The following is a 17,686-nucleotide window of genomic DNA, read 5'->3' on the forward strand; positions in this document are numbered from 1 at the left end:
CGCCCCGGCTTGCTCCGCCGCTTGCGCTCGCCGGGACCCGCTCCGCCGCGCTCGCCGCGGCCTGCTCCGCCACGATGCGCTCGCCGGCCGGCTCCGCCGCGGGCGCTCACCGCGGCCCGCTCCGCCGCGCGCGCTCACCGCGGCCCGCTCCGCCGCGCGCTCGCCGCGGCCCTACTCCCCGGCGCGCGCTCGCCGTGGCTCTGCTCCGCCACGCGCGCTCACCAGCGACGTTCCGGCGGCGGCGCACCGGAAGGGGTGGGGGAAGAGGCCGGGGAGGAAGAGGAGAACGCGAGGAAGCTCACTGCGGGCTCCAATCGAGCGGACAAAGAGCGGAGCTTCAAGCACAGCAAGAATGGCGGCCGGCATTGGAGGAGCCGATTCCGGCGTTCCCGGCCGGAATCGCTCGGGTGAGCGGCAGCGAAGGTCGGGGGAGGGGCCGAGCAGCTTCCTGCGAGTGGAATCGACGAAGGGTGGCCGCAGGATGGGGTGCGCCGTGCAGGGCTAGATGGCGGCCATGGTGGGCGGTGGTGGCAGCTCTGCTCGTGGAGTACTACACAGCCTACCTAGCTATTCGAAAATTGAAGAAATAGCTGAGTGTTAAAATGACCCATGTGCACTTGAAATGGGATGATGTGGTATAGGCAAAAGCAAGTAAAATATTGCATTCCCATGACATGTACAAACAAAAGTACAGCAGTACAGGAGCAATGCACTGATTCCAGCGTTTCACAGGGCCACCAAAATAAGGGCACTGTTGTAGCCGCCGCAGCCCCCGATGTCGCGCCTCTCGCCACCGTCCACTGGTCCCGCCGCCAACGCACCAGCGCCAACAACTCCCGCCGACGCCCCCGCAGCAGCACCAGCCGTCGATTCCATGGCCGCTCCCGCCAACTCCGGTGCCGCATCAGGTACCGGGGACGCGGCCATAGCACTCGCCGCCGCCACACATCCCGCCGGTACCGCTTGCAGATCTTCCACTGACGGCAAGCTGCTATAGCACGATGCATCGCTGCCTCATGACCTCCCCTCCATCGCGCCATAGCCCTATTCCCTCGGGCCAAAGCTTTGCTCCGCCGCCGGCTGCCGCTCAGCAACCTGCCGCCAGTGGCACTCGGCTCGCCGGCGCCTACGCTCTCCATCACTTGTCACTTCCATGGGGGAGGGAGGAGGCCGATGAGCGCCGGAGGGTGACGAGATGGTGGAGATTAGGGACCGGGGGCGGAGGAGTCCTGAGGTAGGCGTGCTGCAGGGAAGGAGATGGGGCTCGTGCTGCAAGGAGTCCGACTGGGGGATTTTTTCAGTCGCACATGGCTTGCCTGGTTGATGGGGGTGGGGGAATCCAAAGTGTGGGACCCGCATAGCTGCAGAAATGCTTACATTGTGAGAAAAAATTTGAATGCTCTAAATGCTAGTAACATTAGGACGGAGGGAGTAGTAAGAAACACCTTACCCTCACTCTCTTTTTCTATATTTTTCTTTTCTTTTGTATGCATACACCGACAATTTACACGTTTCGCTAAACAAACGAAAAGAGTTAGAAGGTATCTCACAAGGCACACTAAGCATCGATCAATACTTTGATAAGGTGAAGAATATCTGTCAAGAGATATCCCAGCTTGATCCAGAGGAGAAGGTCAACAAAGCTCGGATGAAAAGGCTCTCTCATCTTGATTCAGAGGAGAAGGTCAGCGAAGCTCGGATGAGAAGGATCATCATCAATGGCCTAAGACCCGAGTACAGTGGCTTTATGGCTGCAGTGAGTGGATCACCAACACAACCATCTATAATGGAGTTGGAGAATCTATTGGTTGATTAGGAGGCATTAGCAAGCAGATGGGTAGTATCACCTTGGAGGAGGAGGAGGCACTCTTCATCAGAAGAAGGGTCCACCGAGAAGCCGAGGCCAAGGAGAGGTGAAGAAATGGACAAAAGGTGATAGGTATTGATTAAAGAAGAGCATCTTTTCAAGGGGAGCTCAAGATGACAACGATGATGATGACCAGGACCTGGTCATGAGTTTGAGAGAGAAAAAAGAGGTGAGTGCTTTTCAACTGTGGCTAGAAGGGGCATTTTGCTAGGTACTATCCGAATCCAAGTAGGCACATAGAAGGAACTATGGGTACTATGAATAAAGTCATCCAGAGTGGGTGGCTCAGTGAAGAAGAGTGGGATGTAGAGGCATGCATCGTAGCTGAAGACGATGGAGCCTATTTTGTGGAAGACTTGACAGAAAGCGAAGCTCTGTCAAACAACATTGCTGCCAAAGAATATGAAGAAGAAGAAGAATGAGACGCAAAAGCTGGTTTCTCGATGGAGGTAAGAGATCCAAATACTTATACTTGATTTATAGTATTTGAATATGATGATGGTGAAGATTGGGAGACTCCAAGCTACGAGGAATATGGGGCAGACACAGAGGGAGCATTAACAATCCATGAATATTTGAAAACACGAGATGAGTTGATGAAGCTTCTGGATGGATATAGTTGCGAAGATCTCAGGAATGACAAATATGTCACGAGCTCAGGTTATTTTGCCTTCATAAAAGCATTTAGAAGGCAAACAACTTGAAGAGTGAAGAAGAAAAAGGAGATGCATATATAGTGGCATCAAGTTTGTAGGGAAGCTCCAACTGAAGGTTGAGGTGTACAAGCGAAAGGAAGAACAAATCATGTCACTAGGATGAGAGAAGAAGAAGGCTCAAAATGGCAAAGCGCAGAAGAGGCAAGGGACGACACGCAGTGGTTCTGTCACCCAAGACAAGTATGCATGGAGGAGTGTTGAAAGTAGCAATGCATACTTGTGAGAAACTTCTAGAAGATTAGAGAGGATGCATGAACCATGGTTGCCTTGCTTCATGGTAAAATGTGGAATACTTTACAAACTAGATATTTGTGTTGTTAGATAAGCATGAGGAAAATTCTAGAGTCAGGTATTTTGTAAAGAAGTGCGTAAAAGATGGACACATGATAAATCCATATGAGCCATGGAGTCCTATAAATAGGGGTGCTCCCCTCCCATCTTGTCATACCGTGGAAAACGAGGCTCAAGTAGGAAATGACAAGTTTGCCATGTAGTGTATTACTATCATGGTAGGGTAGCCACATAGAGAGTGCACAAGTCTTGTGTTAGTGAATAAAGAGTTGAGTTCCCATATAGGGCTCTACCTTCCTCCACAAATAGAATTGGAAATGGTTGTAGCACATATGTGCTCTTTAATGATTTTATGTCGGGAATACTCTCTACTTCAATGCCATGAGATGATTTCAGAGATTAAAACTTCAAATTGAAACCAACTGAATTCATGACATATCAAATTTGCTAACCTAGTACTGAAGCACATATACTAGAACTTCTTGTCAATTATATAACAAAACTGCAGTGTGCTGAACAAACATTTATTTCAAATTGGCTAGTCTCTTCATCATTTACAAAATTAAAACCATGATGAGAAAATTTGTAAAATCACTATGTCTAGATATTTTCTTTTGAAAACTATCATTCAATGATTTGTCTACCCCTTCGAGTGTTCCTGCCGTACTTCCTGCTTTATACATGCAAATCCAACCACCAAGAAGCCAGAAGCATAAATGGAAAGCAAATGTAACAAAAATGTATCAACTTAGCATATACAGTTCTTAAGATTGAAGTATATAATGATATCATTCCAAATGGTGATATTAGTGATGTGAGACTCGGTCCACTTCCTATGATGGAGAAATTTGAGGTTTTGCATAAGTGCAATAGCATATCTGATGAGGCTAAGAAGGCACATTCAGTGCATCTTCAACAAGATATTGAAGTCTTTTGACATGCATGATAAGCACTACCAGGTGATCGTAGTAGGAGATGTTTTGCCATTAAAGCCAAAAGATATGGACACTACTCAAGGGAGTATCTGACATGTTTGGACTTCATGTTCTGAGGAAAGCCAATCCCAAAAATTGAGAACCATGGTTCTAATTTACACTCAGTGCAAGAATTGAGGATAATCAAAATCCCCTTGAGAATAGTTTATAATAAAGGCAAATTTGAACATGACAAGCCCGAACCACCTGTTTGGAGTCCTCCATATGCAGACGGTAAGGATTGGTTGCATAGAGAAGAGGAAGATGAAGAAGAGAAAGAGTTGAAAGAAGAAAATGAGAATGAGAAACTGCAACCATCAGAGACTAATTGCATCTTGCATTTTAGTATGAACTTATTATTCATGGGATTCAAGGTCCTATCTTCAAACAGAGGGTTAATAATCATTAAGTGGTCCATGCTTAAAGATTTTTCCTCTTTATTCTTAAGTTGGTTGCTGAAGCCTGAAACACGCCTCTTTCCCTGGTTGCAAGCTGATGCTTTCTACGCTTTAGTTTTCAAATTAAGGATGACGACAAAGGCACTTGTCAGTTGGAGCACCAAGCACATCGTGTCGGTTCGTTTGCAGCTTGCCATCCCTAAGGAAATCATGCTTCGTTTTGACTGTGCCCAAGATAGGAGGGACCTAGCACCTCATGAACTCACACTCAGGTGTAAAGCTAAGCTCTGTTCACTTCAACTGGCCTCGTTGGAACGCACGATCAACAGTCACCTATCACATATCTTGTGGAAGGGGATGCCAATACCAATTTTTTCCATTTGCAAGCCTGTCATTTTAGCTTAAGCTTTTTTTTTTCAGAATGTGGAACTCTCGCAAGATGAGGATAAAGCTTAAGCTTTTGTTCAGCATTTTGATGACATTTTTGCACACCATGAGATCGGGTTGAGAAAGTTGATCTGTCATTATGCTCAGACTGTCTTTTCTTGGGGATATGCCAATATCATTGCTTCCGTTAAGAGGAGGTTTAGCAAACTATATATCCTTAAGATCCCAACCGACAAGTCTCCAAACACAGATGGGTTTATAGGTGCTTTCTTTCACGCCGCTTGGTCAGGCCTTAAGAGGGACATCATGAATGCCTTTCATGCATTCTGGGCTGTTGAAAGTAGCAATGCATACTTATGAGAAGCTTCTAGAAGATTAAAGATGACGCATAAACCATGGTTGTCATGCTTCATGTTAAAATGTAGAATACTCTAGAAACTAGATATTTATATGGTTAGATAAGCCTGAGGAAAATCCTGTAATTAGATATTTTTTAAAGAAATGTGTAGAAGGTGGACACATGGCAAATCCATATAAGCCATCGGATCCTGTAAATAGGGGTGCTCCCTTCCTCTCTTGCCATACCATGGCATAAGAGGTGTCAAGTAGGAGATGCCAAGGTTGCCATGTAGTGTATTAGTGTCATGGAAGGGTAGCCACATAGAGAGTGCAAGAGTCTTGTGTTGTACTAAGTTATAGTGAACAAAACCCAAATCACTAGCATCTATTGGCAGTTTGCCGTAGTATACCAGTGTTTTTCTTCTATGTTTGCAAACTATATTGGTTATAAGTCAGTCTTAAATAAATAATAAGTAAAATATAAAAAGAGAGAATTGCCAATTCGACACTAGAAAAAAAATGGTTGTTGTGACACCTACTTGACATCAAAATTTTCCAACTACAAAGAAAATGTTAGTGCACAAACTAAAAAAAATTAAAATGCAAATAATATTAGAGCTCACCTTTCCTTTCAGGAGAACTGGTACAAATATCACACACGTAGATTTTGTTCTTTTCGAAATGATCATTAGTACTGGTCTCACTCAACAAATGTTCATAGCCAACAACATTGAATTGTTTAGCTTGTTGGCAAAGAATATGCAAAGCCTTGCAGTGAGCAGAATGAAGTACAATAGCATCTTGTATGTCTTTATACACATCTGCGATCTAATAAAGGTACATGCACAAGATACTAAACACTAGACTAGAAAAACTACTTTAACCAATCAAAATGGGATCATATATAGATAGTTCATAATTTATCAAATACCTACATGCCTAAACAACAACACCGTGAGTAACTAGTAAAAAGTATAAGTCAAAAGAAAAAATTGAACAAAAATTAGTTGTCCTATGTAATCAGGTATCTTGGTTCATGGCACAGCAAGATGCATCAACCTCGTACTTACATAATCAGCGGCAGTAACTACATCTCCTAATATGCCGGTGATAGCCTTGTCTATAATAACAAGTGTGTGCGCCACACATGTAGCGTATCCATCAATGTGGACAATCGTACCTCTGTTATAAAAGCTGTGTTAGTTCCATACAAATTTAGTACAACTCAACCCAACATAAAAGAGATGCTTACATTTTGATAACGTCATCCGCTTTAAGAACTGTATTGTCCGATGACAGTGGTGAGACATGACATACTTTGTTGTTAATGGAAATGCAATGACCTTCTTCAGCTGTTTCGTTTGTTTGAATTTTTTAGACAATTGAGTAATATAAAAAGTAAACAGAAGTAAGCAACAGACCAAGAAGACAGAAAAAACATAAAGAAAGCAAAAAAGAAAAGAAGAAGAAGTCTTACTCAATCATAGCTTTGATCACCGGATGCACAAATGGCAGCTACCACTGCATTCGGTTTGCATTGTGCAATCGCTTTCTTAAGTGCCACTATCCCACACCAAAGAAAACCAAATAACAATATTATGGATATAACCATAAGGTAGGTGAATAAATGAACGAGGTTAGATGAAAGAAATAAGAGGGTATATGAATGAAGATGGTATAACCTTGTTGGTGTAAAAAGGGACGGGCTCATTAACCGTAATAACAATTAGAGTGTAGCTTTTTAGCATAAATAGAGCAAAAGATAATTACATTTTAATGCTTTGACGATTGGCTTGGTACCCTGCCCCCTAGAGCGAAAGAATACGTCAACGATAGGTTCAAGTGGACGAGCTCCGCCCCCTATCTTCTATATTATCTATAAAAATTGAAACAATTGAAATTTTTTTTCATTAAGATTAGGCCTACCGTACCCCTTATGGAGGCTCCTGTCCGGCCAAAAAGTTTGACGAAAGAGAGGAGGAGATTGGTTTTATCGGTGTTTTTCACAAAATCCTAATACTTTTTGCATCAATAATTTTCTATACCCTCCTTTTATACCCTACTTTCATTTAGGGTACACTTTATTTTCCTTTGCAAATACATTCACCTATAACTCGCTTCATTATTTGTTTTGGAAGAATAATAATTGACATTATTGTTTACGGAAGGAAAAAAAGAAGACGCGTATTATTTCCGAACAAAAATAAATGATATTGGAAGGAAAATTAAATATATGCCTGCGTCATGGCATCTTCACTAGTTTCTTAAAAAAACTCGGCGCCAATTTCCGAAATTCAGCTATTTTTTATTACAGCAAAATTCAGGTAAAAGTTACTTGGTGCAATGATTTGGGCCTCCGATCTAGTCCATCTGCCTACTGCCTCTCGCCACACACAGGCAGTCAGTCCGTAGACAAAGAAGCAACCACTAGAATCGGGCTGAGCTTCGTCGTTCCTAATCGGGTCGGGTCGGGTCGGGTCGGGTCGGGTCGGGTCGGGTCGGGTCTTGAAGCAGCAGCAATTTTGGGCGGAAGGAAGAATCTGTTCCGTTTCCCCTTTTTCTTTCTTTTTTTGGTCGTGTCTGTCCGCTCCTTGGTATTGGTGTGGTTGGCCTTCCATTACAATTCCCAAAGCAAGCAAAGCGATGCGCGTGGGAGGCGCACTCGCTTCTCCTCCGTCACGATCATGGCCGCCCACGACCCCACGCCGCTCCCGTGGCCGCGCCCGGCGCCCGGCGCCCCTCCTACCTCGCCCTCACGCGCCTCCCGCCCGCCGCGCCTCTGTCCGCGCTCCTGATCGCGCACCCTCCTCCTGCTCCCCGCGGCGAACCCACCACCACCAGCAGCTGCGCCGGGTTCTACGCCGGCGCGCGGCGTTTCCGCGTCGGTTGAGGAGTTCGGCGGCGTTCCGGCGCGCGGTGGCGGAGCTGGACGAGAGGGCCAGGGGCGGCGGCGGACGAGGAGCCAGGCTGGAGGTGCCGCCGGGGAGGTGGCTCACGGGAAGCTTCAACCTCACCAGCCGATTCACCCTCTTCCTGCACCAAGGCACGGTCATCCTCGGCTCCCAGGTCCGTACTGTCCATCCATTTTTCCAATATTCCATCATACTCTCCCTATAATATTAAGGATGATGATGAGTAGCCTCCTATCTTCTCTAATCCCTCAACCTTCAATTCTTCGCCTGATTGTTTCAATGATTCGATTCCTGCTCTTAACTTCTTATACGACAACAACATTGCAACGATAACTGCTTTGGATGCACGAATAGTTTGAAAGCTCAGCATACATACACCCAAATTGCTGTTCAATTGCCATTGATAACATTACAATTATATTCATCGGTTCAGAAATAACTGCTAGCTACCTCTAAAACCTCTAAATCCTCTGGCCCTCTGAGACCCTCCCTCTGGCTGCTTCCTTGTAACCTCTGCCTGCCAGCTCGTGAGATGTTATTCTAAGCCGCTGTGCCTTTGCGTTGTCCCTCACTTGATGCCTCCTTGGCTCTTTCTACTTTACATTGCTTCCACTCCCGTCTTATCTGTTTGTGCTAAAGCCAACACAGGGTCACACAAATCTCTACTTTGGAGCTTTGTGCAGGAACCAATCCCCACCTTTTGTACATCCCAATATATATCTGATAGCCATGCCAGTGTGCCAATCTGTACGGGCTAGCCTGCATTCATGTGGAGGTGGTTCAGTAGGAATTGGTTGCAAACAGCTATGTACATGATTGAGAACGTGGCACTTCTCCTGTACACCCAGTTTTCAAAAAACAAGAAAACTGGCATATATAGTATTGAGAACAACCAAGTTCTTGCTGGAACCGGTGATCGAGTTCCAGTTGGAACAAACTGATAATTTCAAACCTGCATATGGATGGATGCCTGCTGCCTTACATTTTTCACATCTAATCTGTGCCCAGTGTTTTATTGCATTTGCGTCAACCATGACAAACAGCACTCACATACAAAGTCACAGTTGCATGATTTGTACTACAACATGTGGACTCATCAAGCCATTATAATATCAGCATGATGGCAGTAGTATAATACCAGCATGATAGCATGGGGGAACAGTCTTTTTAAGGGGACCGTGCATGCACGGGATTCTAGATCACATTTTAAGTATATATACGGATGCCCAGCACTTTATACTTGTGTATGCTGGTTATAAAACTGCATTGTAACTGTGATATGCAGGATCCAGAAGAGTGGCCTCTCATTGCCCCTTTGCCATCTTACAGGCGTGGAAGGGAACGATTGGGGCCACGCCATATCAGCCTCATTCATGGAGAGGGCTTAAATGATGTTGTTGTTACTGGTACGATGACTTCTTACCTATGTCTACTTTATTTCAAGATTGGCTAACAAATCAAAATTTGCATGAAAAGGTGCAGCTGAAACAAAGATTAGTGATGGAATTAAACCAAATCATCCTGTATCAATAATCGCATAGAGTTAAACTTTAATTGATCATATCCTATCTAGGATTAGCGGTGATTTATTTATGACTTGAAAACGCCCTTCCCAAATTTCAGGCAACAATGGGACCATAGATGGCCAAGGAGAGATGTGGTGGGAGATGTGGTGGAATCGAACTTTGAATTACACAAGGGGCCATCTTGTCGAGCTTGCGAACTCAACCAACATCCTAATCTCTAATATCACACTACGCAACTCCCCATTCTGGACAGTGCATCCAGTCTACAGCAGGTCAGTTTACCATGCTGTTAGCACATTCTTTCTCCATTTCCTAACAGAAAATGCTTCTTCATTTTTCACTCTACTTAAACCAAGCACTGAGCAGGAGAATTTTTTTTTCTTTTTATTTATCAGCAACGTGGTGATCAAGGGTTTGACCATACTGGCTCCCCTAAATGCTCCAAACACTGATGGCATTGATCCAGGTTTATGCTGTTGCTTTCATCACATTTTCCTACTACCTTCTCCCTTCTGATAATTGGATCTAGTAAAATGCAGCTGTATCTCATTGTTTTCTATACATTTGGGATTTTGAGCAGCTGGAATTTTCACATTCGTATGATGACCTTGCCAATCTCTATTGACAGATTCGAGCTCAGAAGTTTGTATTGAGGACTGCTATATTGAAAGCGGAGATGATCTAGTAGCTGTCAAAAGTGGCTGGGATCAGTATGGGATCTCTGTTGGCAAACCAAGTACAAACATTGTCATCCAGAGGGTTTCAGGCACAACTCCAATGTGCTCAGGTGTAGGTTTTGGAAGCGAGATGTCAGGAGGCATATCTAATGTGCTTGTCCGTGACCTCCACGTGTGGAATTCGGCACAAGCAGTGAGGCTGAAGACCGACGTAGGGCGGGGTGGGTACATAACCAACATCACCATAACCAAGGTGACAATGGAGAAGGTCAAGGTACCGATAAAGTTTAGTCGGGGTGCAGATGACCATTCAGATGACAACTATGACCGAACCGCACTGCCAAGGATCAGTAATGTGCTTATCAGTGGTATTGTCGGTGTTGACCTGCAGCGTGCGCCAATGCTGGAGGCAGTGGCTGGTGCAGTTTATGAAGGGATATGCTTTCGGAATGTTAGCTTAAGAGGCATAAGGCGGCAGGGTAGATGGCATTGTGAGTCCGTGTACGGAGCGGCGCATGGAGTTTTCCCTGCACCCTGTGAAGAGTTGAGGAAGAATCGGTCTTCATCGTGGTGTGGATTTTCATGACCAGTTGTACAGATTACAGAAGTCAGAAGTTTCTCTCAGTGACTGATACTTGAAATGTAGGGTATTCATATTGGTGTGCCAGGAAGGAAGGATAGGACATAGGGTTTTGGGATAGACAGATAGTATAGTCAAATTCAACATTTACTCATTTAGCCTTAGTCTTCTAGCATTTTAAAGGGGGGTTACAAACAGTTTACAAACATCATGTGTGGGCACAGCTCACTGCAAAAAGGAAAGGAACAGTTATTAATACAGAGAAGTTACTTATTGAACCATTTTCCTACATGTGATGGTACTCTTATTGAAGTAGTTGTCAAATCCTTCTAATAATTGTGAATGCTACATGTGTACCCTTTAACAGTAGTACCATTGCTGCGCCTTTAACGTTGCAACTTTCCCAGACCTGTTATGGATACAGTGTAAACTCGCTCAAGTATGAAATGTGTTTATCGCCTTTTGTCATTTTTTTTCCTACAACAACATGTTATTTTGTCAGGATTTCTTATTACTGACACATATTGTTATATATATATTCAGCATACCAAACAGAGAAGAGAACCGATGAGCCTTTTAGAAGTAAAGCTTCAACAAGCTGTGAATGAAAATGCAAAGGTTAAGGATAAACACATTGAAATTCCAGAGCTCTGGCATAGATTATTTCAAGGATGTCAGTGTTAAAGACTTTGTGCAATCAACTGATTGAAAAGAAGCATGAACTCGATAGTCAGACAGAGAGAGGTAACATATATGGTGACAGTTACTTATGCAAACCTGTTATTCATATCTAACTGGTAAAAAAAAGAAACCTGTTACTCATGTATAATTAAGAATAATTCCACATATTATTACAAATTCAACTGCCTGTTGCATGATTTGTCAACAAAACTGCAGTGTGCTGAACAAATGTTTATTTCAAATTGGCTAGTCTCTTCACCATTTACAACCATTAAAACCATGTTGAGAAAGTTTGTAAAATTACCATATCTAGTTACTTTCTTTTCAAAACTCCATTCAATGATTTATATACCCCTTTGAGTGTTCCTGCTTTGTACAGGCAGATCCAACCACCAAGAAGCCACAAGCAGAAATGGGAAGCAAATGTAATGAAAATGTATCAAGGAACAACTCTGAGTTTTATCTGATGAATTATAAGAATGATCAATAGTAAGTTGAACTAGTTTGATTTTCTTCATTTGAAACAAGTGAAGATTACTTTTTGTGATGCTTGTACCATAGAAATGCTGCAATAGATAGTAAATTAAATTACTATATAGTGAATTCCTACACTTCATCCCTACCAAAAGTAGAAAAAGGAGAAAATCCTGTTGAACTTTCTATTTACATGTCTGAATTAGGACATCACTACACTGTACACAATAGATAGTTTGTGACCCTGAAGGTGTTAGTTTCCATTATTAAAAAAAAAAGGTGTTGGTTTCCCGATTTACAGGTGGCAACAATTCAGCAGGATAATGTGCATAAAGAGTTCAGCCTGCTAAGCATAAACTTAGAAAAGTTAGTAGCAAAATCCAATAGTGCTTGGGTCATGATGTTTCTGTACTAACGATTAATGAAAGCTGTACAAAAGTGTAGAACCTTTCAATTCTCAGAAAAGAGCATGAACAAAGTCTTAGCAAAATACTTAGGAATGCTTTCTTGTAGAATTGACAAACTTCTACATAAAAATTTAAAAAAATGCTTATCAAATGTTGTCATGTTAGGAGTATCAAGCCTAATGGACTCTTAGTCCAAATTCCATTGTTCTTCTCGTGATTATGTTTGGTGCATGTTACTGGGCGGTCAAAAATTCCCCAATCCCCCTTCCCACCCACGCCAACCGGAATGGGGAGGAGGGAGGAGAAATGGGGGTGGAAAAGGAAGGCTCGAGAGGAGGAAGAATCCACTAATCAAAGCATGTGTGGTTGAGCCGATGGAGTCAAAGTCTGTGGTGGTGATGGTACAGTAACCATCCGCTAATTATTGATTATTTGGGCTCGTTAGATTTGTCTCGCGATTTACAACCCATCTATACAAAAAAGTTTTATAAATATACTTCATTTAGTAATTCGAAATAGCAAGATTCTCTTTAAAAAAATTTACCCCTAAACATCTAAACACGCCCTTGTCACTTGTAAATTTGGAAATAGTTTCTCCAGCGTCTACTCTTGAAAATAGTTTTTTAAAAAGATTAAAATATCAAAAAAAGACGAGACCTGCAGCTTGCTTTCTCTTGGAAAGAAGAACACAGAGTGCCGCCACGATTTCACCCCGCACAGCTCGCCGCTATGCACTGCGCGTATGCAGCATTGCCGCTTGCGCACCGATGGGGAGAGAAAAGAGAGGACGAGATGAGATGCGAGTAGAAAATTTATTATGGACCCACCTAAAGTAACTTTGTATTGGAGTTAGGCCTTGTTTAGATTCCAAGACGCAAAATACAAATTATTTGTAAATCGTTTGCATGGTGTACTAAATGTAGTCAAAAAATAAATCGCATTAGACAAATGAACGGTAAATCGCGAGACGAATCTAATGAGTTTAATTATGACGTGACTAGACACTAAATTGCTACAGTGATGCTACAGTAAATATGCTCTAATGATGACTTAATTAGGCTCATTAGATTCGCCTCGTAGTTTACAGACGAGATCTGTAATTAGTTTTGTGATTAATCTACATTTAATACTTTAAATATTAAAAATTCCCTTTCAAAAATGCAAAGTGATCTAAACACACCCTTAATGAAACATGGTGTCTTGTGATGTGGTAGTATAGAAACTGTTGATAGACATCATATGTTGGGAGTGCGCAATTACAGATAGTACCCAAATATAATGAAACAACTGAGATCATTTTTATGTTATTGGTGATGAACGACTCCTTTGGTTCACTGAAGCTATTTAGCCCTTCATGAAGTCGTCATGATCTCGCATGTTTTTCGCGCGCGTTGGGTTACTACAGGAAATTTTTCGCGCATGTTTTTTGAGAAGAGAATCTCGCATGCATGGAGTACTAAATGAAGTCTATTTGCAAAATCTTTTTAGGGATGAGTGTAACTTTTCGAGATGAATCTAATGACGGTAATTAATTGATGATTTGATACAGTGATGCTACAGTACCACCATTTAATCGCGCGGTCAAAAGTCTCATTAGATTCGTCTCGCGTTTTACACGGGGGTTGTGAAGGTAGTTTTGTAATTATGCTTTATTTAATATTCTAAATTAGTGGTCAAATGTGAAATTTTTTTCCATAAAATCCTAACCAAACACGGCCATGATCCAGGCAGCCTCCAGCTTCAGTGCTGCTCAACCTCATCGTTGTCCTCGGCTCCCATGTTGCCTCAACAGTCAACCCCACCGGGCTCGACAAACTTGCATGACAAACTACTTTTCGGAGGCAAGAAGGCAAAATTTTCCAAACAGTTCAAATTCAAAAAGATGCCAAAGTGTTGGAAAACGTCGCTGACACTTGACCTGACACATAAGTAGAATGGCAGCACGAGTAACATCTGGAGACGAGACTACCAGAGAAAGCTCATTCTTGAGAGGAAACAAGTAGACTTTACAAAAGTCTTATTACACAAGCAAAAGCTCTCAAAAACTCTCAGGAAAAGAGTTACGCATGCCACCTTTCTTAGTGCCATTTCCTCTTTAATTTTTGTGTACTTGGTGGTTTGTAAATCTGGTCGATTGGTACCTGATACTTTTTTTTTTTTTTGACACAGATTGGTACCTGATACATGACAAGCCATGCAAGCTGCATGTCTGCCTTTCATTCCGCTACGGAGCGTTGTGCTACTCCATCTGTGACGAAGAAAGCATGAGGAATGATATTTTGACCGTTGTTGCTTGGCTTATCTAACAGGTCGCACCTGCTTCTCAAAAATAGATACTGGTTAGCTCCGCGGCATCTTGTCAGTTTCTAGATGTTAGAACGAAGTAACAATGGGAGCGCTTCAAGATCATGGCTTTGAGCATAATCAAGACTAATTTGCTGCATGTCCGCAACAATAAATTCTTATAATTAACAGAAAATAGAAAACAAACTCACCATCAGTATCCCAACTTGTACGTTCAGTCTGCTGCTCCCCCTTGACGCCAATGGCCACAGGCCGTGGTGCAGTCTGCTGCCGCGGGCCGCGGCGAACCTTCCACCAAGAAACAACAGAGCAACAACCTTGGACCATGCCATAGTCACGGCCGAGACGGATTGCGTGACGGAGGTCTCTAGCTGGTCCTTTCTTCGGGACCATGCCAAAGCGCATGGGTACACAAACAGCAGGACCAAAATCCTTTTCCTTTTTCCATGTACAAATGGACTCTTCCGGATCAGGTTGAGCTTGGAAGAAACCGAAAGTTTCAGATCAGGGTTCAATTCAAAAATTTGGAAGCGCATGTGTGAGGTGCATCAATCAAAAAGATGAATGTAAAATATCAATATGCAGCGCCCATGACCTGCATGTATGAGGGCTGAGCATGCGTGAGGCTGAGGGCTCAGGGTTCAGATTCCAGCTAAGGCCTCAAGGTTGATAGATCACATTCTCTACTTGCTGAATGAAACCTGAAGCTGAGGATTGAGTGAACTTCCCGGCCACGCAAGAACAGAGGCAGAGCAATTGCATCTAGAGTCAGAACCGAGGCAGAGCAACTATTTCTTCAAGAAAAAAAGAGGCAGAGCAATGCATCCAAAGTCAGAAAAATAAAATACTTCCAGTTTTCGATTGCTTCATGAACACTTAGGAAAGATCGGGCTGGAGCAAGGAGTAGCGTACCTAGACTCCAGGAGTGAGCCCGCGGCCACCTTCAACCTGACCATGGTCGCGCCGCGCTACCGTGGGAGAGGCTACCCATTCCATTCTGCATCCCAACGAGAGAGGGACTCCAATACGAATTCTAGGAGGAGATGAAACCACCAAGAGTGGGAGAGTGAGTTGCCTGCTCAGAGAACTCGAATACGAGTTTTAACGAGCGCAGGCAGCCTCCTCTCAAGTCAGAGAGGCTGGGTTGAGTACTTGAGTTGAGCCAAGCCAGCTAGTCGCACAAGGATTAGGACGATGGTGTGGCGGAGCTCCCCAATGCGGACGGCAGCATAAGGCCCCGTTTGGAGGGCTTCTGGAGCGGCTTCACGAGCGGCTCCAGGTGAAGCTCTCTCAAACGTTTGTTTTGTAATCGGCTTCACGTGTGAAGCCGGTTCTGAAGCCATCGGCGGCTTACACATGCAAGGTGAAGCCATGAAATCGTGGCTTCACGTGGCTTACACATCAATCTAACAAGTGAAGCTGTTTTGCCAAATATTTTCTAAAACGGCTCCAACTCTATCAGAGAAACCGCTCCATCTGAGGAGCCAGAGCCGGAGCTGTTTTTAGAAGAGCCGGAGCCCTGCCAAACAGCCCCTAAATGTCAAGTGGAACCAGGATGCGCCGGCTCCGCCTCCACCTAAACGTCCGGCAGTCTGCCCTCCGGCAAGCCTGAATGATGGTGTCCTTTTGGAACAGAGAGAAAGCAGCCTAGTATTCCTGTTCGGGAACATAGGCAGCAGGTTCAATACTTCAATCCAGTTATCTAGCAGATCCTGATGACCTTGCTGGACGAACGTCTGCAGTAAGAAACTTGCTGCCTATGGTTGTAGTAAAAACTGAATGGGAAAGATAAGAGCAAACGAATGAAAAAACTAATCAGTACATGATGAGAAAAGGAATCAGGAACATGTGCAGAAGTAGAACTGATGAATGGAAAACCAACATTCCAAACCAAAATTCACTTGACGTGATTGTGGGGATAAAAAAATAATTAAGCAAACAATTGTATCTTACCATAGACGTGCATTGAGAAACCAGACAAAAAAATAGCAGATCAGGATGCAAGGACGTCCGGCCCGGCGCCCACGGCAGCCGACCCCGCCGCTCCTCACCGCCGGCGGCCCGGCGCCACTGCTCCCCGCCGCTCCTCGCTGCAGCCTGCCAGGAGGTAAGTGCGTCCAGCCCGGCACCGCTACTCCCCAGCACAGCCGGCTCCGAGGCCAACCCCGTCTCTCCTTGCCAGCCGGCCACGAGGCTCACGCCTCTGATCCGGCGTCGCCTCTCCTTGCCTGCGGCCCGAGTGCCCGCAGCCGACCCGGTGACTGGTGCCACCGCTCCCGAGTGCGGCCTGACCATCACCGCGCTCCTCGCCCGCGGCCGGTCGGGCGGCAGCGCCGGCGCCACTCCTCTCCTGCGGCCGGCCAGGCGACGGCAGCCACTCTGTGCCATAGCCATTCCCGTGAATCGCGGGTCGGCACGGAGGACGGGGCAGGAGCGGCGGCTCCGGCGTCGCGGTCCGGCGCGCGGAGGCCGGGGTACAGAACGGCACGGCGGCGTCCTCATCCTCCGCGGCCTCAGCGCAGAGGCGACGCGCGGAGCCACCGCAGCAGGTCGTCCCGGCGACACCGGGGCGGCCGATGCAGTTCTTCGCGAGCCCCGCGCACCACCACCAGCTCGTCGCCCCCCGTGCAGGTCGGTGCCGTCCAAGTGGGAGGACGCCGAGAAGTGGCTGCGGCAGTCGTCGGACTCCGACCGTCCACCACCATCACGGCACCGGCACGGCGGCACCGGCAAGGCCGCCTTCTTCAGGCAGCGGAGCAGCGGGCTGGGTCCGAGAGGCGGCTGGGCAGGACGTAGAAGGGTGGGCCCGCCGCCGTCCTGGAGTCGGCCGCCGCGCTCAACCGCCGGGCCGGGCACGTCGGGAATGTTGGAATAAACCCAGCGCACGGGTGTGCGTGGCTGGGATGTGTGAGGGCGTGTGTTGCGCGACGCGCGTGTGTGTGCGCCGGCGTCGCGTGCGTGGCGCAGTGCGCGTGTGTGCGCGCGGACGTCGCGTTGAGTGGATTGTCGATTGTAGGTGTGCGATCGTGATCGTGGAGTCGAGGATCGGGGGGCTCGTTCGAGCGAGCCAGCAGGAGGTCATTGGATCGGCCGCATTGGGCGCGGCATCCTTGATCCATGGCGTGCGCGCGTTGAGCGCGTCGTGAACACCAC

General features: G+C 45.5%; 1 protein-coding gene, 1 long non-coding RNA gene and 1 pseudogene across 3 annotated transcripts; 1 reads left to right on the top strand and 2 right to left on the bottom strand.

The window, feature by feature from the left end:
- The first annotated feature begins 775 nt into the window (after positions 1-775).
- On the top strand, positions 776-10,958 carry LOC120679688 (annotated as a pseudogene). The gene is made up of 6 exons (XR_005677287.1): positions 776-908; positions 7,510-8,038; positions 9,170-9,290; positions 9,508-9,682; positions 9,806-9,876; positions 10,039-10,958. The product of XR_005677287.1 is annotated as a probable polygalacturonase (transcript).
- A 3,218-nt stretch (positions 10,959-14,176) lies between these two features.
- LOC120680135 lies at positions 14,177-15,760 on the bottom strand. The gene is made up of 3 exons (XR_005677483.1): positions 15,446-15,760; positions 14,725-15,327; positions 14,177-14,545 (listed from the first exon to the last, which is right to left on the bottom strand). It is a non-coding gene; the product is annotated as an uncharacterized LOC120680135 (long non-coding RNA).
- Positions 15,761-16,073: 313 nt separating this feature from the next.
- LOC120680134 lies at positions 16,074-17,437 on the bottom strand. The gene is made up of 2 exons (XM_039961757.1): positions 16,487-17,437; positions 16,074-16,308 (listed from the first exon to the last, which is right to left on the bottom strand). The coding sequence occupies exons 1-2, from the start codon at positions 17,033-17,035 to the stop codon at positions 16,291-16,293; spliced, it is 567 nt and encodes a 188-aa protein (XP_039817691.1). The 5' UTR covers positions 17,036-17,437; the 3' UTR covers positions 16,074-16,290.
- Between the last annotated feature and the right edge of the window lie 249 nt (positions 17,438-17,686).

This window comes from Panicum virgatum, chromosome 6N (genome assembly GCF_016808335.1).
Source record: "Panicum virgatum strain AP13 chromosome 6N, P.virgatum_v5, whole genome shotgun sequence".
Taxonomy (NCBI): domain Eukaryota; kingdom Viridiplantae; phylum Streptophyta; class Magnoliopsida; order Poales; family Poaceae; genus Panicum; species Panicum virgatum.

What these genes read in the sequence shown, in the direction of transcription:
- LOC120680134 (XM_039961757.1), bottom strand. Translation starts at nt 17,035, where the DNA reads ATGAGGACGCCGCCGTGCCGTTCTGTACCCCGGCCTCCGCGCGCCGGA.